General features: G+C 41.6%; 1 protein-coding gene across 2 annotated transcripts in view; it reads right to left on the bottom strand.

Annotated features, from left to right (window-relative positions):
• SEC24D (SEC24 homolog D, COPII coat complex component) overlaps positions 1–24,810 on the bottom strand; it is a 109,277-nt gene that overhangs the window by 55,455 nt on the left and 29,012 nt on the right. For both annotated transcript variants that reach the window (XM_068975063.1, XM_068975062.1), the window contains exon 7: positions 16,089–16,216. In XM_068975063.1, coding sequence (XP_068831164.1) covers positions 16,089–16,216 — 128 coding nt within the window. The remainder of the gene's footprint in view (positions 1–16,088; positions 16,217–24,810) is intronic.

The following is a 24,810-nucleotide window of genomic DNA, read 5'->3' as shown; positions in this document are numbered from 1 at the left end:
TTTTCTAAAACCAGCTTGAACATCTGGAAGTTCACAGTTCATATACTGTTGAAGCCTGGCTTGGAGAATTTTGAGCATTACTTTGCTAGCGTGTGAGATGAGTACAGTTGTGTGGTAGTTTGAGCATTCTTTGGCATTGCCTTTCTTTGGGATTAGAATGAAAACTGACCTTTCCCAGTCCTGTGGCCACTGCTGAGTTTTTCAAATTTGCTGGCATATTGAGTGCAGCACTTTCACAGCATCACCTTTTAGGGTTTGAAACATCTCAACTGGAATTCCATCACCTCCACTAGTTTTGTTCATAGTGATACTTCCTAAGGCCCACTTGACTGCACATTCCAGGATGTCTGGCTCTAGGTGAGTGATCACACCATTGTGGTTATCTGGGTCACGAAGATCTTTTTTTGTATAGTTCTTCTGTATATTGTTGCCACCCCTTCTTAATATCTTCTGCTTCTGTTAGGTCCATACCATTTTTGCCCTTTATTGTGCCCACATTTTCATGAAATGTTCCCTTGGTATCTCTAATTTTCTCGAAAAGATCTCTAGTCTTTCCTATTCTGTTGTTTCCCTCTATTTCTTTGCATTGATCGCTGAGGAAGACTTTCTTTTCTCTCCTTGCTCTTCTTTGGAACTCTTCATTCAAATGTGTATATCTTTCCTTTTTTCCTTTGCCTTTAGCATCTCTTCTTTTCTCAGCTATTTGTAAGGCCTCCTCAGACAGCCATTTTGCCTTTTTTTCTTGGATATATATGTATGAATAACTAAATCATTGTTCTGTACACTTCAAACTAACAGAACTTTGTAAATCAACTGCATGTCAATTAAAAAAACCCTTGTTGAAATAAATTGATTCTTCATAAAAATGGACACTGCTCATCATATCGCATAACAATGTATTATTGCCCTCATTATGTATAGAACAATTGAGAAATTCCTAAAATCCATATGTGATTATACAATTATATAACTAACTCTGTATATAAGGATATCACAAAAGTCAAATTACCATTTTTCTTTTCACAGTTTACACCTACAGAAGCTCTACATTTATCCAAGATTATCTGAAGCTTTTTATATGAACTGCTTTTAGAGTGGGGAAAAAACACAGGACTGCAAGATTCACACAGTCCGACCCGCTGTCAGTGCCCATTGGAGGGCAGCCCCATGCCCTGGCCGGTCTGCTTCCAACTGATGAGCCAATCATCTTTTGTGAGTTAATTTAATCTGGGCAAACAGACAAAAGCCATCTGGAGGTAAGACCTGAAAATAGGGTTGTAAAAAAAGTTAAGAAAATTTTAATTTAAAAAATGTGTGTGACCAATTTGAAAGCAACTGGAGAAATAAATACATTTATATATTTATTATGCATGAACAGTGAGCTGGAAGGAGAAGAAAGATGATTCTTAATGTACCAAATAATTAATAAAAACTGATAAATATGAGCTAATAGTCTATCCTTTTTCTACAGGAAAATGTGAAATGTAGATGAATTTGTAAGTTCGAAGTATTTAGATAAAAGAGTTTTTCAAAACTTTTTAAACTATGGAAGAGAAGACAGTATGGAATGTAGCAAACAGCAAGAAATGTAAATCCCATCCCCTTGTTAAAGACTATGACATATGTCAATTTACCTCCAGAAGTTCAGTTCTGGATTAAGAAGAGTGAGCTCTGCAGTAGATGAATCCATGATCTCTACATTCACTAGAGTTTATTATTATGGCTCTTCTGTTTCACCATACCATATGGCTCTTCTGTTCTCTTTCTGTATTTTGCAGACATATTGTTCAAGAACATCAAACGTGCTCTTATTTTCCCAATGAATAAACATTTCAAAGAGTTTAATCTTCTCTTTTTAACATGTCTCAGTTATCCTCCCTCCCGATACACAGACACACACACACACACACACACACACACGTATTTTCACTTTATAGTGAGATGATATGAAAAGAAACACTGGAGGGAGAATAAAGTGAAATCTAAGCTAACCTTATGAAATTTTTTAAGCAGTTGTTATCCTAGTTGGCACAATTTGGCTCCTCGATTGTCAGCTCCTTCTTAAATTTCCTTGGAACTTGTTTAGTACCAAATGCAGCATTTCTATGTAAAGTAGGTGTTCAGTAAGTGTTTGAGCATAGAAACTCCTGTCACCTCCAAACTGGCACCTGCCATCGACCTCTACAGGAATTAAATCGTGCTGCTGTGGCTGCTGACTTCAACACCCCTGGAAAGGAGTCCAGGGTGGAGAGCAGAAAGGAGGAGCTCTGTGCCCTGGGAAAGGCCGGCAGAACACGTCCTCAGATAGGTGTTTTCAGGAGCCATGAGCTCAATTCTTGTATCTCCTGGTCTCTAGAAGAGCACTCAAATTCTCCATGATGACAACTGCTCCACTTGACTAGCAGACACCCTTACTAGACTAGGAGATACCCATACTAGACTAGGAGACACCCCCACTAGACCAAAAGACACCTTCACATGACCAGCAGACACCCTCACTAGACCAGCAGACACCTTCACTAGACCAGCAGACATCGTCATCACTAGACCAGCAGACACCCTCACATGACCAGCAGACACCCTCACATGACCAGCAGACACCCTCACTAGACCAGTGGACACCCTCACTACACCAGCAGACACCTTCACATGACCAGCAGACACCCTCACATGACCAGCAGACACCCTCACATGACCAGCAGATACCTTCTTTACAAAAACCTGTGCTTGATTCATGTACTCCCCCTTCACCAAAATCACATATATACTGGCCTTCCTCCCATCTCTTTGAAGCAGTTTCTCAGAGGTATATGAAGTGCTATCTCCCAGGCTATGGTCTTTATTTTGCCCCCAAATAAAACAACTCATAATTCTCATATTGTGCATTTTTTTGTGTGTCAGCAAACTCTTCAAATTACCTGGTCTCAAAATTCCAATTTACTTCTATACACAAATGATACCATGTAATGAAACTATCAAATTAAATATTTATTTGGTGCAAAAATTCTCAGGAACTGTTTTAGGTCTTGGGAAATGAAATAGTGAGAAAAAATTACAGGTGGTCCCTACCCTCATGGAATCTAATGGGAGAAAAACAGGAGTCAAAAACATAGATACACAATTGCAAACTGTGAGCACAGTACTAGAGCTCCAGCAAGTACAATGTGGGGAATTCTCAAAAGTTCTCTTGAGGAGGTGACCCTGAACTGAAATTTAAAAGGTGAACAGCAATTAACTAGGCTAAAAGGGCAGGACAGTGTGGAGGAGGTTGTGGGAAAATTATTCCAGCAAGTGCCCATGAAGCACCTTATGAAAAAACAAAAGCTAAAGACATTTTTATATAGTTATAATGGTGGGTGTTTTTCATTTTAATAGTAAAAAATAGAAAATAGCAATATAATATCAAATGACAGAGACCATGCAACATTTCTTTTCAAAAATGTAAATGAGCAGCTCTTCCCTTCTTACATGAACACAAATTGTGGCATCCATGTCAGTTTGCTCCTTCTTACGTGAGACAGGCATTGGAATCACTGGGCGGGTTTGACTGTATCTCTCTTGGATGTGTACACTGCAGGTGCACGTAAGCTCCCGCAGTTTTCATACTTCTCTTCCTTGCACGCAGGAGACACCCCAAACCAATGAATGCTGGCTGGATTAAATGAAATTTTCCAAAGAAGAATTTAATACTGTACAGCAAACAGTGGTACCAGTGATAAAGATATTCATTTCTCATACCAGCTTATTTTTAAATTAAGTGTTAAGTGGTGCTATAATTTTATGAGAAAAGTAAGGTTTAAAAACGTTATGGAAAATTTTTCACCGTCAGTCTGTGCACCCAACTTCCTTTGACACCCAAGCTCCTCCTATCTGTACCCCATTGCCCATATGACCTTCAACTCCTGCCAGAGAATCACTCCCCGATCACTCATGCACCAGACAAGCTCGGGCGTCATTTTCAAATATTCCATGAAACAATTCCAAACTACAGGTTTGCACAGGCTTTCTTTTTCTTCCTTCCTTAAAAACAGGACTTTTTTTTTTTTAATTTTTTAGCCTTTTATTCGTGAGAACTTGTTGCTCAGGAAACTTTCAAATAAAAATCTTTAAATTTTTTACTTTCTCATACTTTACCACTGAGAGGACACATCAACTATGTAAACTTCAAGTCCCAGTATTATCTAAATACCTACAAAACATAACTGGAGTTAGAAATCATCAAGCAGGGTACACAAATGTATTTCAATTATTCTAAAATCCCATGAAAGCTTCCAACTTATCATGACATAATGCTAAAAAGTCACTATTAGTAAGACATACTCCTATTTTAGAAATGTTAAAATGTGAGAAAAGGCGGGCCTTAGAATTGACAGTGATAGTGATAAATGATAAAATGATAGTGAGAGAAATGAGAAAAATGATAGTGAGAGGCTCTAAAATAGTTCCTCAGCTGTGGTGGCTCTCTGTAGATGGCCAGGGTTCCACAGCCAGGGAGCCTGGTCTTGGACACTGTACATATGAAGGGAACATTTCACACAAAGATGGGCACCGTCAAAAAACAGAAACAGTATGGACCCAGAAGAAGCAGAAGAGATTAAGAAGAGGTGGCAAGAATACACTGAACTGTACAAAAAAGGTCTCAATGACCCAGATAACCACCATGGTGTGACCAGTCACCTAGAAGCAGACATCCTGGAGTGTGAAGTCAAGTGGGCCTTACTATGAACAAAGGCAGTGGGGGTGATGGAATTCCAGCTGGGCTATTTCAAATATTAAAAGATGATGCTGTTAAAGTGCTGCACTCAATATGCCAGCAAATTTGGAAACCTCAGCAGTGGCCACAGGACTGGAAAAGGTCAGTTTTCATCCCAATCCCAAAGAAGGGCAATGCCAAAGAATGTTCAAACTATCACACAATTGCACTCACTTCACATGCTATCAAAGTAATGCTCAAAATCCTTCAAGCTAGGCTTCAATAGTACGTGAAATGAGAATTTCCAGATGTATAAGCTGAATTTAGAAAAGCCAGAGGAACCAGAGATCAAATTGCCAACATTTGCTGGATCATAGAAAATGCAAGGGAATTCCAAAGAACATCTACTTCTGCTTCATAGACTACACTAAAGCCTTTGACTGTGTGGATCACAACAAACTGGAAAATTCTTAAAGAGACTGGAATACCAGACCACACTACCTGCCTCCTGAGAAATCTGTATGTAGGTCAAGAAGCAAAGAGTCAGACATGAAACAACAGACTGGTTCCAAATCGGGAAAGGAGTAAATCAAGGCTGTATCCTGTCACCCTGCTCATTTAACTTATATGCAGAGTACATCATGTGAAATGTCAGGCTGGATGAAGCACAAGCTGGAATCAAGACTGTTGGGGAAAATCCCAATAACCTCAGATATGCAGATGATACAACCTTAATGGTAGAAAGTGAAGAGGAACTGAAGAGCCTCTTGATGAAGGTTAAAGAGGAGAGTGAAAAAGCTGGCTTAAAACTCAACACTCAAAAACCTAAGATCATGACATCTGGTCCCATCACTTCATGGCAAATAAATGGAGAAACAATGGAAACAGTGGCTAACTTTTATCTTCTTGGGCTCCAAAATCACTGTGGGCAGACTGCAGCCATGAAATTAAAAGATGCTTGCTCCTTGGAAGAAAAGTTATGATGAACTTAGACAGTATATTAAAAAGCAGAGACATTACTTTGCCAACAAAGTGCCCTATAGTCAAAGCTATGGTTTTTCTAGTAGTCGTGTACTGATGTTGAGAGTTGAACCATAAAGAAACTGAGTGCCAAAGAACTGATGCTTTCGAACTGTGGTGCTGGAGCAGACTCTTGAGAGTCACTTGGACTGCAAGGAGATCAAACCAGCCAATCTTAAAGGAAATCAACCCTGAATATTCACTGGAAGGACTGATGCTGAAGCTGAAGTTCCAATACTTTGCCCACCTGATGCAAAGAGCAGACTCATTGGAAAAGACCCTGATGCTGGGAAAGATTGAGGGTAAGAGAAAAGGGGGCAACAGATGTCGGATAATATCATCAACTCATGTCCATCATCATGGACATGAATTTGAGCAAACTCCCAGAGATAGTGAAGGACAGGGAAGCCTGGTGTGCTGCAATCCGTGGAGGTGCAAAACACTGAACACAATTGAGCGACTCAACAACCACAACACTCAGTTGCCAGGCACCAAAGGTCATAAAACCCACTTATGGATTCACTGAAAATCAAACCAAGGAAGAATGCTTTCTCTTTTCTTCTTGTTTCTCCCAACATAATTCTCCATTTAATAGAAGAAATATTTATATGAATAATTTCAAGATTGAAAAAATAAGGTTGGTGTATTTAACTGTCTCAACTGTAACCTAAAATGGGATCCTAACAACCTTTGCCCTGACAAATGTGGAGCTCTGTGTGTCTGCTGTAACACCATTCTAAAAAGGGATAACATTCTGTTCTCCAGCTGCCGAGCTTTTTCTCATAGTACTTTCTCATAGCAGTATACAAACAGCGGCCAAAATCCTTAAGGGATAAGACTCAGTTTCTAAAGTAACTTTATACATTAAATGTTTTAAATCTTATGTTCATAATTCTGTTTCTACATGAGTTCATACAATCTATGTTTCCAAGTTCTTATGTTAATACTTTTAAAATACTGCATTAAAGCAAACAATTTAAGATTATAATACACATGTTAAAAATAGATTCAGGCTTTTGAAGCTTTCATTTCAAAATAATTTAAGATATAAGTCTTTAAGTTCCTTAAAGGACACAGTCTTATGCAGTAATCAGTTTCACTTCAGAGCATATTTATCACTAAAGCTAGCTAAATCGGGGTTAGATATAAAAACGCATAGTTTCACAATCTTCATGTACTTTTTAACTAAATAATATACTATAGAGTTCTTATACTAAAAATATAATATTAATGAAACCCCTTTGGGTTGGGTTGTGCAAAATGCTCAAATGAATTTCTAATAACATACAGGATGTGTGACAAGTACATGGTAATCCATGCTGAAAACCTAAGAAAGAGTGGAAAAGGAAGGCAGACATTAGCCTTCGAGATTCACAGAACATCAGAACCAGGCTTCTCCTTGGGAATGAAGCTTAAGGTCACAGTACAAGGCACGGCACAGACCTACATTTCCTGCCTCCTGGCCCAGTGTCCACATAACGCTCACTATCTCCTGTACTGTGGAGAAAGTAGTCTGTTTTTTAACATGGTTTCTCAAATACCTTTATATGATCAAAAATTCTTCCTAGGACTTCTCCAGTGGGAGAGAGGATAAGAGATTCCCCATACCATGGAGCAACGGAGCCCGTGCACCACAACCGCCACGCCTGTGCTCCGGAGCCTGGGAGCTCCAACCGCTGAGCCTGTGTGCTGCAGCTAACAGAGCTCGTGGTGCACCGACAGCCTGTGCTGGGCACCAAGGGCAGCCCCAGCAGTGAGCAGCCCACGTACTGCAAGGAAGAGCGGACCCCGCTCGTCACAGCTAGAGAAAGAGACCCAGCGCAACCAAAAACTAAAAAAAATATTAATTATTAAAATAGTCTCCCTAATTCCTTTTCTGTTCTGCTCTTTAAAATGAAATATAACCTTTTTCATTAGTATGACAGAATATACTGCTATCACATTAATAGGTGATAGAATACATCTCTGAAATGATTTTTTTTTTTCTGTATTCACAGAGTTTGTTAGAAGCCTAACATACCTAGAGAACTCAGCCACTGTTCGGCAGTTTGGTCTGTCTTTGCCTTTTACATGTCTGACCAGCCCTCAGGAGAATGCATTTGTTCGGCCAGGACCTCTACAGTACGCCCGGCCCACTGCCGCAGTCCAGATGGTCTCTGTCGTCAAGGAACAGTAAGCAGTAATGTGAAATAAAAAGACTTCAAGAAAAGAGGTCTAAGGTGGACATGTCAAGCTAACCCACAGGTTTGCAGGAGCAAGAGATCTCTGCTAACAAGAAAAAGGAATGCTATTTTATGTGTTTAGTAAATAAAACCTCAGTAAGCCAGATATTGCTGAAAGAACTTGGACTTTGATTTCGGAACCTTGATTTCCACAGCATTACTTATTAGCAATGATTTTACTGTATGATTTTAATTGCCCCATAACCTGTAGAACTTCTTCATCTGTAAAACTCAGATAACACCTTTTTCACAAGCTGCTGGCTTCCTTTTAAAAAGCTGACACACAAACTATGACAGTGAAGCAGATCTTCTTCCCTTTGATGGATTAAACAGCAGTGGAAACTCTGCCCAAACCCTGCCAACTCAGGCCAGCAAGACTGGCTGAGGCTAGTGCATGACCAAGCAATGTCTTCTGTAGGTGACGGATGTGGATGTAATGTGCTGGTGTTCATTTATTCTCTGACAGTCTTTCCCTTTTTTGTTAACCCCATTTGTCAGCTCACTGACATCCAACCCTTTTTCTTTCCAGTGGCATATTCTTCATATCCACCAAATCTATCAGACTATGAACAATCATGAAGAAAAATAATTTAAACTATTTAATAACAGTACAAACTTCCTTATCGATTAAGTCATACTCAGTTCAGTTCAGTCGCTCAGTTGTGTTTGACTCTTTGCAACCCCGTTGACAGCAGTACATCAGGCCTCTCTGTCCATCCCCACCTCCCGGAGTTTACCCAGACACATGTCCATAGTGTTGGTGATGTCATTCAACCAATTAATCCTCTGTCAGCCCCTTTCCCTCCTGCCCTCAATCTTTCCCAGCATCAGAGTCTTTTCAAATGAGTCAGCTCTTTGCATCAGGTGGCAAAGTACTGGAGTTTCAGCTTCAGCATCAGTCCCTCCAATGAGTATTCAGGACTGATCTCCTTTAGGATGGACTGGTTGGATCTCCTTGCAGTCCAAGGGACTCTCAAGAGTCTTCTCCAACACCACAGCTCAAGGGCTTCCCTGGTGGCTCAGAGGTTAAAGCGTCTGCCTCCAATGCGGGAGACCTGGGTTCGATCCCTGGGTTGGGAAGATCCCCTGGAAATGGAAATGGCAACCCACTCCAGGATTCTTGCCTGGAGAATCCCATGGACGGAGGAGCCTGGTGGGCTACAGTCCATGGGGTTGCAAAGAGTCGGACATGACTGAGCAACTTAACTTCACTTCCACAGTTCAAAAGCATCAATTCTTTGGTGCTCAGCTTTCTTTATAGTCCAACTCTCACATCCATATATGACTACTGGAAAAACCATAGTTTGACTAGATGGACCTTTGTCAGCAAAGTAATGTCTCTCCTTTTTAATATGCTGTCTAGGTTCGTCATAGCTTTTCTTCCAATGAGGAAGCGTCTTTTAGTTTCATGGCTGCAGTCACCATCTGCAGTGATTTTGGAGCCCAAGAAAATAAAGTCTCTCACTGTTTCAATTGTTTCCCCATCTATTTCCCATGAAGTGATGGGACCAGATGCCATGATCTTTGTTTTTTGAATGTTGAGTTTTAAGCCAATGTTTTCATTCTCCTCTTTGACTTTCATCAAGAGGCTCTTTAGTTCCTCTTTGCTTTCTGCCATGAGGGTGGTGTCATCTGCATATCTGAGGTTATTGATATTTCTCCCGGCAATCTTGATTCCAGCTTGTGCTTCTTCCAGCCCAGCGTTTCTCATGATGTACTCTGAACAGAAGTTAAATAAGCAGGGTGACAATATACAGCCTTGACATACTCCTTTTCCTATTTGGAATCAGTCTGTTGTTCCATGTCCAGTTCTAACTGTTGCTTCCTGACCTTCATGCAGATTTCTCAGCAGGCAGGTCAGGTGGTCTAGTATTCCCATCTCTTTCAGAATTGTCCACAGTTTATTGTGATCCACACAGTCAAAGGCTTTGGCATAGTCAATAAAGCAGAAATAGATGTTTTTCTGGAACTCTCTTGCTTTTTCCATGATCCAGCGGATGTTGGCAATTTGATCTCTGGTTCCTCTGCCTTTTCTCAATCTGGCTTGAACATCTGGAAGTTCACAGTTCACGTATTGTTGAAGCCTGGCTTGGAGAATTTCGAGCCTTACTTTACTAGCGTGTGAGCTGAGTGCAATTGTATGGTAGTTTGAACATTCTTTGGCATTGCCTTTCTTTGGGATTGGAATGAAAACTGACCTTTTCCAGTCCTATAGCCACTGCTGAGGTTTCCAAATTTGCTAGCATATTGAGTGCAGCACTTTCACAGCATTAAGTCATAACTAAGGTACAATTTCCCTGAACCTAAACTCCAAAGAAAACGATTATTCCCACTTTTTCACACTGTACAAAAATTAGTTATGTCCCAGATTTTCTACCTGTTTTAGACAAGAATAACTGGTCTTGTTATTCCCTGTTTCCCTAAGTCCAGCTAAGTTCCTATAGAGTTAATAGTTGATTATAAATCAAGTGAAGTTTAAAGTCTTGAATAAAAAAAGTATCTGATTAAATCAATAAGGAAATTACTTTGACTATTATATCCATTTCTAATCTAAGAAAATTACACAGATACTCTTGAATCTATACCCAAATGGAGTAAAAGCTTCTGCCATCTGTTTTATAGGTGAAATTACTTAGTTTCATGTATAATTAGATGATGTACATACTTGCACAAAATGCAAAAGTTCCTATTTTAAAGAAAATGAAGAACTAAGTATAATTTTTGCCAGAAATCTACCATTTCTACCTTAGTTCTTAAAAGCAACATCAAAAACAAATTCACAGGTTACTAAGCAAAATAGCCTACAAGATAACTGATTACTTTTGCTGAATAAATACCTCATATCTAATTATATTAAATATAGTAATGGGTTTCACTTAAAACAAATACCAAAAAAGTTAAAATTTATGATAAGGAGCATGAAATATTAAACAAAGATGACACAGATATGTCCTTGGAAATAGCGTACATCTCCAAAGCAAATGCTCACGGGGAACATTCTCGGGTAGTAACCACTTGGGTTAGGTTTATTTTTATAGCCCGTTGCTAACACAATGACATGCTTTAAAGGTTCTGTCAAACAACAGAACTGACTTTAAAAAAAAAAAACCTATACTAAGTAAATCCTTGCGATAGATGCCAAATCAGGGTATCTTGAAGGATATCTTTTTTTTAATTGCAGCAATAGTGGCAATAGTAGATAAGGAATAAAACCTTAAACTTTTACTATACCTAAAAATAAGCAAGTCATTTATTCTAGAGGAAAATAAATTAGGATGCTATTCAGAAGGAGGATAACAGTATTCATACAATCCATCTTCTTTAAGAAACAAACTTTAAAACTTATTTCCTTGATCACAGGTTATAAATATGAAATATCAGGAACTCCCTGGTGGTCCAGTGGCTAAGACCCCATGCTCCCAATGGGGGTGGTCCAGGTTCGATCCCTGGTCAGGGAACTAGATCCCACATGCCACAATTAAGATCTGGTGCAGCCAAGTAAATATGTTTTAAAAATCAGCATACTCTTTATTCTCTATTATTAACTATAACTGTTTAGCCTGGGGCTTCTGACATGAGCTAAATAAATGATAGTGCCATTTATGGATATGTGGAAGAATGAACAGGTTTAGGGTGCAGAGATCAGAAATTCACTTTTGAACATGTTAAGTCTGAGGGTTCTAAGAGGTACCCAAGGAGAGATTCTAGAAAGGCATTTGGGTATGTGGAGGTGGGGCTACAGATGCAGGAAGGAATGAATGAGAGCAATAGTACAGGGACTCATGAGGACCTGGCCTCTGACCACCTGGCTTGGAATCCCAGCTCTGTTACTTAGTAGCCACTGGTCTTAGGTAACATTTATTAGCTACTGGTCCTAAGAGTTATCTAACTCTGTGCCTCAGCTTCCTTATTCCAAAAATGGAACAATAAGTAGGCTGATGTGAGAATTAACTAAATGAACATATATTTAAAAATTTCTGTGTTCACTAAGTGCTTTATAAGTTATAACTATTATTATTCTCATCAGTAACTGCTACAGATGATACTTAGTCTTTGGGGGGGTACAGAGTCTAAGAGAAAAAAGAGGAGACCCCGAGTTATTTTCAAATATCTTTTGATACTGGCTTTTAACATAATTCCACAGTGATAAGAGAATAGACTCGGCATGTTTTCAATACCTTTAGACCAAGAAACTTTTGCACTTGTTTTATGTCTCTGGATATACTCCAGCGTCTCCCAGTTTATCCTACTGCTGTGTGAAAACGGTATAAATCTTAATTACGTTGAATGGGTTCATGGTGCTTTTCAGGTCTACTAAATCTACTCTTCTATATATTCATTCTATTAATTTTTGAGAGTTTCATATTGAAATTCCAACTAAAAATCTTAATTTATCTACTTAAAAATAATTGCAATATTTAGTGGAACTATATGTAACTTTCTTCTGTATTTCCCAAGTCTCCTATAAACGTGTTATCATATTTTCATACTTTAAAAAATAGAAAAGAAGGAGGAAAGAAAAAAAGAGGAAACTCAAACTCAAGCCTTAATGAGCCCCAGGATTAGAAGTCAGGATGATAACAAAAGGAACTAAAATGCTCCCTCCCTCTGAGGCTGGAAAAGATACACCAGGAGGGCGTCACGGAGACCACAAGAGGGAAGGCTGCGAAGAAATCCTTGGTGACCCAGACTTTCATCCAGCCAATGGTGGAGTGGAGTGGTGATAGTATGCTACACTGTCACTTATACATTTATTTTTAAAGGATGGATATTGATATGCTGGTATATGCATACTTATTTCTAGAAGGAATCACAAAGAATGAGTAAAAATTGTAAGGGTGGGGCGGAGGGGTAGGAAGGAACCTTCTTCACTGTATACCATTTTCATCTTTTGAATGTTTGTATGTTTCCTATTTAAAAGTAACTGATTCATTAAAAAGCAAAAAATACTACATACTGTTATAGACACATATATATGAAGTCAAATATATAAAATCCATATGTATAGGAAGGATACACACCAAATTCATTAGTGTTTGTGCCTAGAGTGGGAGGGAAGAAGAGATATCCTATGAAGTTTTAATTCTTAGAAAATTATCTTAGTCAAATATGACAAAACGTTAACATCTGTTAATGATGGTGGCATGTACACTGATGTATTATTCACTAACACTTTAAATTTTGTTCAAAGGATCAAGGTTAAACTTTAAGAAATCTCTCTCACAGACACTACTACACAGCAGTCAGAACGGCTAAAATTAAAAAGACGACAATACCAAAGGTTGGAGAGAATGCAGAGCAACTGGAACTCTGATACCGCATTGAAAAGACTATAAAATCATATAACCACTTTGGAAAATGGTCTGGCAGTTTCTTATAAACCTAAATAAACAGCAATCAGCCAGCAATCTACTCACAGGTATTAATCCAAGAGAAACTAATACGTGTCCATAAAAACACTTGTACTAGAATATTTATAGAAGCTGCTTTATTCACAAAAGCCAAAAAGCAGAAATAGTCAGATGTCCATCACTAAAAGAGTAGATAAACTGATGGGGCTTCTTAGGTGGCATAGTGGTAAAGAATTCACCTGCAATGCAGGACACTCGGGAGATCCCTGGTTCTGGAAGATCCCCTGGAGAAGGAAATGGCAATCTACTCCAGTATTCTTGCCTGCAAAATCCCATGGACAGAGGAGTCTGGTGGCTATAGTCCATGGGGTCACAAAGAGTTAGTCATGACTGAGCAACTAACACTTCCACTTAGGAGCATTATATTAAATTTCTGGGACCATCACAAAAGACACCATCCCTAAAAGAAGCAAATACTGAATGTACCTCTCAATTTATGAGACCATAACTGCATGTAAGACTGGCTTCCAGGAACAACACAGTGCCTCTTCCATGCCCAACTCTAACCCAGTTCACTGTGCTCTCAGCGGAGATGGTGGCATTCTGCTGCACCCATAAAAAGACTGAGTGAACATCTCAAAGGGGACGGAAGCCACTGTGCACGTGGACACTGCCTCTCTCCTCCTTCCTTCTCTGAAGGGTCATAGAGCAGCCCCCTACCCCTTCCCAGGTCACTTTACCCCGGGTCCCAGCTGGTGTGACAGGCCCAAGGAACAGTACAGATTTGTTCTCTCTTAGAGAGGCTCTGGAGAAGGCAATGGTAACCCACTCCAGCACTCTTGCCTGGAAAATCCCATGGACAGAGGAGCCTGGTAGGCTGCAGTCCATGGGTCACTAAGAGTCAGACATGACTGAGCAACTTCACTTTCACTTTTACTTTCATGCATTAGAGAAGGAAATGACAACCCACTCCAGTGTTCCTGCCTGGAGAATCCCAGGGATGGGGGAGCCTGGTAGGCTGCCATCTATGGGGTCACACAGAGTCAGGCACAACTGAGCGACTTAGCAGCAGCAGCAGCAGCAGAGAGACTCTACTTCTCACTCAGGTGCTACTAGGTAAGCATCAGGTCAGCAATCTCAAAGGATCAGAGCCAAGGTCAGGTTTAACTTGTGAAAGCATCTATGCTTCAGCTTTTAGCGAGCAAATAGAATCCAGAGCTCAGCCTAATTTACTGGACCACCGCAAGGTTACAGTCACAGCTCCAGCCTGAGTAAGACTTCCCTTCAGCCCCCACCTGACCAGCTTTGCTACAGGACCTCGTGTCTATCTCCCTGTGCACGTGGGCATCCACCACTCAGGGGCAACAAAAGGAGGAACGGCAGCTACAGAGAGTGGACATCCTAATCCCAGGACCCACTAACAGCATCCTAATATCAGAGATCTTAAATACACACCACTTATCTTTGTCGCCACTTAACTATAAACTGGGGGCTTCCCAGGTGGCTCAGTGGTAAAGAATCCACCTGCCAATGCAGGAGACATGGGTTCGATCCCTGGGTCAGGAAGATCCCCTGGAGGAGGAAATGGCAACCCACCCCAGTATTCTTGTCTGGAACACTCCATGAGGGGAGCCTGGTGGGCTACAGGCATGGGGTAGCAAAGAGTCAGACATGACTGAAGCAACCGAGTGTAGCATACAGCATGGCAACTATAAATTGGGAACACCTTTCTCAGCTGACAGATACAACTGATCTACCTCATGCTTTCTAATCCTGCTGAGTTCAGACAGGGGTTGATGAGCATTCTGGCCCAGAGATTACTAAAGCAGATGGAGCAAGACCAAGGACCTCAGCCTGCATTATCTTCCTTTTACCAGAGCACCTCAAAGCTGCAGTACTGAGCGAGGGCATTCAGACTTCACGAGAGGTGTGGGTACCTGTCATTTTCTGACAGTCTGTATTTCCTGTATATGTGCATTGCTGTTGCTGTTGTTGAGTCACCAGTTGTGTCTGACTCTTTGCAATCCCATGGACTGAGCATGCCAGGCTTCTCTGTCCCTCACCATCTCCCAAAGTTTGCCCAAGTTCATGTCCATTGCATCAGTGATGCCATCAGGCCATCTCATTCTCTGACGCGCTCTTCTCCTTCTGTCCTCAATCTTTCCCAGGATCAGGGACTTTTCCAATGACACAAACCAGGGGCTTCCCTGGTAGCTCAGCTGGTAAAGAATCTGCCTGCAATGCAGGAGACCTGGGTTCGATCCCTGGGTTGGGAAGATCCCCTGGAGAAGGGAATGGCTGGCTACCCACTCCAGTATTCTTCCCTGGAGAATTCCATGGACAGAGGAGTCTGGCAGGCTACAGCTCATGTACATTGTTACAACAGGCCAAATAGAGACCTACCCCATCTGTGTTTGGAATACAGGATGCCAAAAAAAACACAGTTTATCAGATTTTTTTCTCTTTCTTCTTACTTTTTAAAAATTGGGGTTTAGTTGCCTCAGAATGTTGTGTTAGTTTCTGTGGTACAGCCAAGTGAGTCAGCTATATATATGTGTGTGTGTGTATACACACACATTCCCTCGTTTTGGGGTTTTCTTCCCATTTAAGTAACCATAGAGCATTACGCAGAGTCTCCTGTGCTATACGGTCAGTTCTCGGTTTACTTAATGAATTGAATGGACTACATGTTTTTCACGCTCCAGTTTTCTGTTTATGATACAGAAAAATATACAGGAAAATAATGACAAAAGAGGAATTTCAGAGCTATTAAATTACTGAATTGCTATTTCCATCACTTACCTCATTTGAAGGGATCGTGGCAAAGGGCTTGATGATGGCGGCTAACGGGATCTGAGCTTGCTTGGCCATATCTGACGTGCAGGGAAAACAGTACGTGGTGCAGCGGATGTACCGAGGACTGGCATTGCCTGAAACGGTCAATGATGCAGACTCAAAATCTGCCCTGTATTTAAATATTTATAAAGGCACGTCTAGGTAATGCATTGCCTCATTTGTAAAGCTTCATGGTTTCTAACAAATAAGAAGGAGCACTGTATAATTTTATGATCTGTACTCTAGGCTCACTATAGTTTCTTGTAAAATAAGACACTAAATACTGCTGCAAAAGTGTAAAAGATTTTAAATTATTATTTTCCATAAGCAGGGTATTAACATAGCCACTCAGAGATTTGAGAGGTATTTAGATTCAATGGGAAAAGTAAAGCAAAGACACAAAACATAAGAATAAAATTTCTTCTTCATCCTCTCCTATCAATGCATCTGTTATGAGAAAGGTAAGCATTTGTATACCATTTCCTATCAGCTAGTTATACTGTGTCAAATAGAATTCCGCTTGACCATGTTCTCCTCCTTAACTTGTAATTCACTTTAGAAATTAAAATTCTATTTATGACAGAAAAATTTTTTAAAACACCCAAATCTGTTTTTAAAACACACCAAGTTTCCTGACCAAATATTTTTTTCATAGCATGCTGCTGCTGCTGCTAAGTCGCTTCACTCGTCAAGTGTAAGTATTAAAACAGTAGCCGTGGGAATGGCCCTGATGAACTTATTTGCAGGGCAGGAATAGAGACACACAGAGAACAGACCTGCGGGCCCAGTGAGGGAAGGAGAGGGAGGAGCAGATTTAGAGCGTAGCGCTGGGACACATCACTATGCATGGAACAGCCAGCCAGCGGAAAGCTGCCGTATAACACAGAGAGCTCACCCCAGTGCTCTGTGAAAACCTAGGGGGTGGGATGGGAGAGTGGGAGGAAGGCTCAAGAGGGAGGGGATATATGTATACTCATGGCAGAAACCAACAGAGCATTGTAAAGCAATTATCCTGCAATTGAAAATAAATTTAAAAACCCAATATCCATGGCATGAATATTTCTAAATCACTAGAATAACTTATCTAAAATAAACTTAACAATTAAATCATAGTCTATTTTGGCAAAAGAATGTGATTATCAAACAAGTGTGTATTGATTGTCTGCTAGATACTGTCCTAGGTGCTTCCTTGTAGAGTTTCTGTTCTTGCAGAGGACACAGACAATAACAGACCTAAAAAAACCCAATAAATTACACAGGACCTTAGACGATGACAAACGTTATGGGAAAAAAGCACCTCTCGGGGAGGGGTACCACAGTGGGAAAAGACTGCAATTTTAAACAGAATTTTACAGAATTGGTCTTCTTCAAAGGCATCACTGGAGCAAAGGCTCCAAAGTGGGAAGGGATTTGCTCGCAGGTGTCTGGGGACAGCGCGAGCCTGGGCTGGCAGAGGAACGTCAGGAGGCCAGTGAGACTGGGATGAGGCTCCTGGGGCAGCTGGGGAGGAATTCAGAGACGTCACAGAGATCATATCAGCTCGATGCAGGTGACTCCGAAGTTTTCAGCCTGAGGAATCAGAAGCATGAAGTTGCCACGAACTGACCAGAGGAAGGCTCCGGGAAGGGAAGGGGTTTTCTTGAGCCCGTGGGTGAAAACCGGGAATCAGGCTCCGGGCATGTCCATCTGGGAAATCATTAGGTGATCAAGCAGTGACGCTGAGTAAACAATCAGACACACAAGGTCTCGGCGCTGGGATGAAAGCTGAGATGGAGAAACACATTTGGGAGTTCTGGGCATTTTAAACAGTATTTGAAGCCAGGAAACTAGATTAAACACCACAAAGCGGCCAGAGAAGAGCGGAGTGAGGACCGAGGCCTGAGTCCTCTGACACAAAGAAGCCAGGAGACGAGCAGAAACCAGCAGAAGGGCCAAGAAGTGCAAAAACGAGGGAGTCTGGGGGTGCTGGAGGTGAAGAAAGCACACTGAGGAAGAGGCAGGACCGTCTGTGCAGGTGCTGACGCCAGGTCAACGTGACTGCGGGCTGGAGGGGGCTGGAGAGCTGGGAGAGAGACTTTCGGTGGGACAGTGGGGTGAGGAGGAGGAGGAGGGTAGGGAGGCTGCGCACAGTGAGTTTAGGGGAGAGAGGCAGGTGCTGAATATGCAGTAATCCTTTCAAGGTTTTTAATACAGTTACTTTAATTGGCAGATGATTACTTTACAATTCTGTGATGATCTCTGCCACACATCAATATGAGTCGGCCACAGGTATCCCTGTGCCCCCAACCCCCACCGCGCCCCCAGGCTGCAGAAGGCACGAGCTTGTGTGCCCTCCGTAACACAGCAAAGCCGCCCTGCTTATCCGTCTCACATGCGGCGATACGTGTGTTTGAACGCTATGCTCTCAAATCATCCCACCCTGTCCTCCCATCGCCTCCAAAGGTCTGTTCTGCACCTCTCTGTCTCCTTTGCTGCCCTGCACGGAGGATCACCCAAGAGCAAAGAAAGGGGAGTTGGTAAAGGAGGTGGATCGAGAAAACACTGTTTAAGATAGGAGAAGGCATTGTAAAAGACGGGAATCATCATGTATAAAGAGAAATGTTAAAGAGATTAAGAGAGGGGGAGAGACTTAGGGTAGCAGTGCACTTGAATGGCACACAGTAGGGGATTTCAACTGCAGCACATTTATGGCCAAGAGTCAGAAGGCAGAGCACAAGGACATATGATGAACAGGGGCTGATGTGATGGTGAGACTCCACGGAAGTTCTCTGGTTGTGTCCTCTTCTCAGAAAGGAGGAGGTAAGAGCCAGCTGAAAGAAGGATGAGCGGTCACTCTGCCGGGTCTGCAACCTCTCATCCTTTCTTTGGCCTTTCTCTGGCCACACCTCCCTGCACAGGTGGGCCGGGAATGAGGGGAAGGCTGGACCCAAGAAGCTGAGCTTCCTTATTTAATCTATTATTTACACATTTTACATTTTGGGGGCACCAGACAGAAATCTGAATTTTTACATAAAAATTCAAACTAATTCAAACAGGAAATAAATTATTCTGTATAACAAATTAATGCGTCTGTAGGCTGAATCCAGTTTGGGGGCCCTGCTGCAGAGAGTCTGATAAAGGGGAGAAATGTGGTACTAGCAACAAGGATAATAACAATCAATACCAATGGATTAGGCATCATTCTAAGATCGCTATATGTAAATTCATTTTAGTCTCACAATTGCCTATGACACTGATACCCTATGATCCCATTTTACAGAGGAGTAAACTGAGACACTGGGAGGTTAAGTGACTTACCAAAGTCAAAGGGTTAGAAGTGGCAAAAGTGGTATTAGAACCTACAGTCTCTCCTACGTCCCAGACCAGTTGGGTCCAGGTCATGAAGCCGTGAATTTGGACAAGAGTTAAGACCAATCCTGTTTTCCCTTGGGCAATGATGGGACATTTTTCAGCAATGCGTGTGTGTGTATGCATGTGTGTGTGTGCTCAGCTGTGTCCTGCTCTTTGCGATCCCATGGTCTGCAGCCGGCCAGGGTCCTCTGTCCATAGGATTTCCCAGGCAAGAACACTGGAGCGGGTTGCCATTTCCTCCTCCAGGGGATCTTCCTGACCCAACCTGCGTCTCCTGTGATTCCTGCACTGGCAGGTGGATTCTTTACCACTGAGCCACGCATATGATCAAATAAATAAATACCCGAAGAAAATTATTCAGAATGTACTAGATAGCCTCTGGGAGCAGGAAGAAAGATCAGAGACAGGTGGAGTCCAAGTGAATACTGACATAGGGTAAAACAAGAGTTCTGACATCAGGAATAGAAGAAATATTAGGTAATAAATGTAAACTTGAACTCTTATTATTGTATATCTCATATGACTTAGATAAAACCTTCCTCTTCATCATCACACAATGTTACACATAGTGGGAAATAAGAATTTTTGAATATTTTAAAGTGTACTTTAATTGTTCATTGTACTCAACTTTCAGTAGTTAACATTTCCAATAATACACTGAAATTGAGCATTTGTTATCTTTAAAAATCTTATTTTTTACAATGAAATATGCACATGAACAAGTTCATGAAGGTGACTAAACAAACTTGTTACAAGAAGCTAATGCACACAAAGAATAAATTTTTAAAAACCAATGAAGAATTTATTTCTTACACAGGTATGCAAAAGTGGGGCATGAAAGGCATGTTTATAGCAACCTTGGTAATTAAGATCCAAAATCCCTTGATATGCTTAGTAAAGAAACATATGGGATAGACTGACTAAAAAACATTCAGTAACTTATTCATTCAACAAATATTTATGAAGGTAATCCCTAAGTTAGAGGCTTAGAGGCAGGAAAGGGTGAAGCCTCTGGCTTTAAGGTCTGGTAGAAGAGAATGATAATAAAGCAGATAATTGGGGGCATCCCTGGTGGCTCAGGGGTAAAGAACCCACCTGCCGACCCAGGAGACACAGGTTCAGTCCCTGGTCCGGGAAGACCCCGCGTGCCACAGGGCCTGTCCTCTAGAGCCCAGGGGCTGCAGCTCCCAAGTCCACCTGCCCGAGGGCCTGCACTCGACAAGAGCAGCCACCGCAGTGAGCAGCCCACGCACCGCACCAGGAGGGCAGCCCCCACTCGCCACGAGCAGACCAACGCCCACGCAGCAATGCAGACCAACAAGCCAGCAATAAACAAATAGAGCAAGTGAAGCGGACAATCGCAACATGGCAGGTAAGAATCACAGAAGACCAAATCGACTACAGAGTGGCCCAAGGGAGGCAATGAGTTTTACCCACGGGTCACAGGCGACTAAACAAGGGATGCACTGCTTGAACAGGACCTTGTGGGCCAGGCAGAAGCACAGAATCAAGGGAGAAACGGAGTCTTAAAGCAGACCCTGCGGCCAAAGGCAAAGAAGTGATATTCTTAAAGCAGGTGCGCCTCTTTATCAGCTTCTCTGCTAACCAGCTGTGCAGCCCTGGGCGAATCACTTAACCTACCAGGACCTTAGTGCACTCACATCTGCAAAGTGAGAGGGCAGGGCAGATGAAGTCCAAGGTTCCTTCAGTCTCAACACTTTACTTACATCTGTGAGTTTCTATGTCTCTGAGACCCATGGGTTTCATACTAAAAAGACTACTAATATCCAGAAATAAAACCATGCACCTAGGGTCAATTTATCTATGACAAAGGAGTCAAGAATATACAATGAAGAAAAGGCACTCTCTTCAGTAAGTGGTGCTAGGGGAGTTCCCCGGTGGCTCAGTGGTACAGAACCCACCTGCCAATGCAGGAGACACAGGTTTGATCCCTGGTCCGGGAAGATATGTGCCACAACTGAGCCTGTGCTCTAGAGCCTGGGAGCTGCAACTGCTGAGGTCTGTGCATCACAACCAGAGAAGCACGGCAGCGACAAGCCCACGGGCCACAGCTGGAGAGCAGCCCCCGATCATGACTACAGAGAGAAACCTCGCAACGACGAAGACCCAGCAGAGCCACAGATCAGTCGATAAAACCCGTATCTGAAAAAGGTCGTGCTAGGGAAACTGGACAGCTACATGGAAAAGAATGAAATTAGAACATTCTCTAACACTAAACAAGCAAATAAACTCAAAAGGGATTAAAGACCCATCAATAAATGTAAGACTGAACACTAACTATAAAACTCCTAGAGGAAAATATGGGCAGAATGCTCTTTGACATAAATCACAGCAATATTTTTTTTGGATCTGTCTCCTACAGTACTGGAAATAAAAACAAAAAGAAACAAATAGAACCTGATTAAACTGAAAAGTTTTTGTACAATAAAGGAAACCATAAACAAAACAAAAAGACACCCTACAGAAAGAGAGAAAATATTTGCAGATGATGCAACCAACAGGGATTAATCTCCAAAATATACAAACCGCTCATACAGCTCAATATCACAAAAACAAACAACCTAATCAAAATACGGGCAGAAGATCTAAACAGACATTTCTCCAAAGAAAAAGAATATATATATAAAACTGAATCATTCTGCTCTACACTTGGATCTAACATGATACTGTAAATCAATTTAACTTCAATTAAAAAAATAAAATTTTAAGAAGTCTACTAATAAGTAACAGCAATAAGACAGACAGGTGGCTAAAAGCCCACATGAAAAGATGCTCAACATCACTAATCATTAGAGAAATGCACAACAAAACTATAATGAGGTGTCACCTCACACCAGTCAGAAAGGCCATATTTAAAAAGTCTATAAATAATAAATGCTAAAGAGGATGTGGAGAAAAGGGAACCCTCTACTCTGCTGGTGGAAATATAACTGGTACAGTCATTACGGAGAATAGTATGAAGATTCCTTTAAAAACTAAAACTAAAGTTACCACTTGGCCCACTGATGTCCCTCTTGAGTATATATCTGGAAAAAGACGAAAACTAACTCAAAAAGATACATGCACCCCAGGTTCACTGCAGCACTCTTGATAATAGCCAAGACATGGAAGCAACCCAATGTCCATTAACAGACGAGTGGATCAAGACGTGGGACATATATATACAATGGAATATTACTCAGCCATAGAAAACAAATACTGCCATTTGCAGCAGCATGGATGGACCCAGAGATTATCATATGACGTGAAGTGAAGTCAGAGACAAACATTATATGATGTCACTTATATGTGGAATCTAAAATATGGCACAAGGGAAATTATTTATAAAACAGAAACAGAATCACAGACATAGAAAACCAACTAATGGCTACCAAAGCAGAAAGGGGGTGGCAAGGGGGAAATTAGGAAGTTGGGAGTAACACATACATACTACTATATATAAAATAACCAATGAGGACCTACTCTATGGCACAGGGAACTATGCTCAAAATTTTATAATAAACTAAAATGGAAAAGAATCTGAAAAAGAATATATATATAAAACTGAATCATTCTGCTTTATACTTGGATCTAACATGATACTATAAATCAATTTAACTTCAATTAAAAAAAATAAAATTTTAAGAAGTCTACTAATAAGTAACAGCAAATAAGCCAGAGAAAGGGGCTTCACAGCAAACGGGTGTGACTTGCCCAACTGCAGGGCTCTCTCCATGCCAGGCAGCTCTCCATTCTTGCCAAGGGCTGGGCTGCAGGCTGTGGAGAGCTGATGATAATCAAGACCTCGCCACCTCCGTCCTCCTCTTTCCACTCCTTCCTCCTACGCTTCCCCTGTATGGACTGTATGACCCAGCAGTTCCACTCCTGGGTATATACCCGAGAGAACTGAAGGAGGGACTCACAGAGACGCGTGTATACCAGTGCTCGTGGCTACAGCTGCGCACTGTAGTCAAAAGATGGAAACAACCCAAACGTCCTTCAAAAGATGAATGGATAAACAAAAGGCAGTATATACACAAGAGTGAGTATCCTGCAGCCTTAAAAGGAATGAACTTCTGATACACGCTACGACATGGACAAACTTTGACAATACATGCTAAGTGAAGTAAGCCAGACACAAAAGGACAAACAGTACATGAATCCACTTACACGAGGCATCTAGACGGGGCGAATTCAGAGACAGAAAGTGAAACAGAAGACCCCAGGGACTGGCAGAGTGGGGGAATGGGGAGCAGCGGTTTATTGGGTAGAGAGTTTCAGTGTAGACCAATGAAAAAGTTCTGGGAATGGATAATCATGATGGTTGTACAACACTGTGAACTGTATACTTAAAATGATTAACACAGCAAATTTTATCTTATATGTATTTAACCACAATTTTAAAAAATCACCTCTATGTTAAAAAAAATACCAAAACGGAAAACTCTGCAGGTGTTGCTCCTTAACACGTGCACGCTCTCCCACTGCCAGACCTCAGCACAGCCGTCTCTGCTGGCTGCTGACCTCTCCCGAGCTCCCCACACGTGTTCTGGTCCACACCTGCTCACTCAAGGCTCAGCTTGGTTGGCCCTGCTCTAGCAGCACAGGCTGGGCTAGTTACCGCATGTCTAAGTTCCCACAGCAAAATGCATTTTATCCTTATAACATTACCATACTATTATAACATTAATATGTAGTTATATCTTTTCCCTGCCAGATCGTGCACTCATCTAAGAGTAAGACCATGGGGCTTTCCCTGTGGCACAGGGGTTAAGACTCGGCTCCCAGTGCAGGGGGCAGAGGTTTAATCCCAGGGCAGGGAACTGAGATCCTACATGCTGCACGGCATAGCCAAACAAAGGAAAGGAAAGAACAGCACTGTGTCTTTTACTTCTGAATTGAGGCAGTAGGTGAGTAGTTAAGAGCATGGCTTCTGGCATCAGAATGGAGATTGGGGGCAGGAGGAGAAGGGGACGACTGATGATGAGATGGCTGGATGGCATCACGGACTCGATGGACGTGAGTCTGAGTGAACTCCGGGAGATGGTGATGGACAGGGAGGCCTGGCGGGCTGCGATTCATGGGGTCGCAAAGAGTCGGACACAACTGAGCGACTGAACTGAACTGAACTGAGGTGAGTATCTTGGTAAATTACCTAAGCATTCTGTGCTTTGGTTTCACATTCTGTAAAATAAAGATGAGATTAATGCCTATCTCAGTAAGTTACAGGGAGGATTAAATGAATTAATACACATAAAGTATTCAGAAGACATCTTAATGCACAGCAAACACTTAATAAATATTAACCACAAGGGTAACAGGTATTGAATATTTGCTG

This window comes from Capricornis sumatraensis, chromosome 7 (assembly GCF_032405125.1).
Source record: "Capricornis sumatraensis isolate serow.1 chromosome 7, serow.2, whole genome shotgun sequence".
Lineage (NCBI taxonomy): Eukaryota > Metazoa > Chordata > Mammalia > Artiodactyla > Bovidae > Capricornis > Capricornis sumatraensis.
Note: the sequence above shows the minus strand (reverse complement) of the source record. Positions and strands in the feature narration are given on the sequence as shown.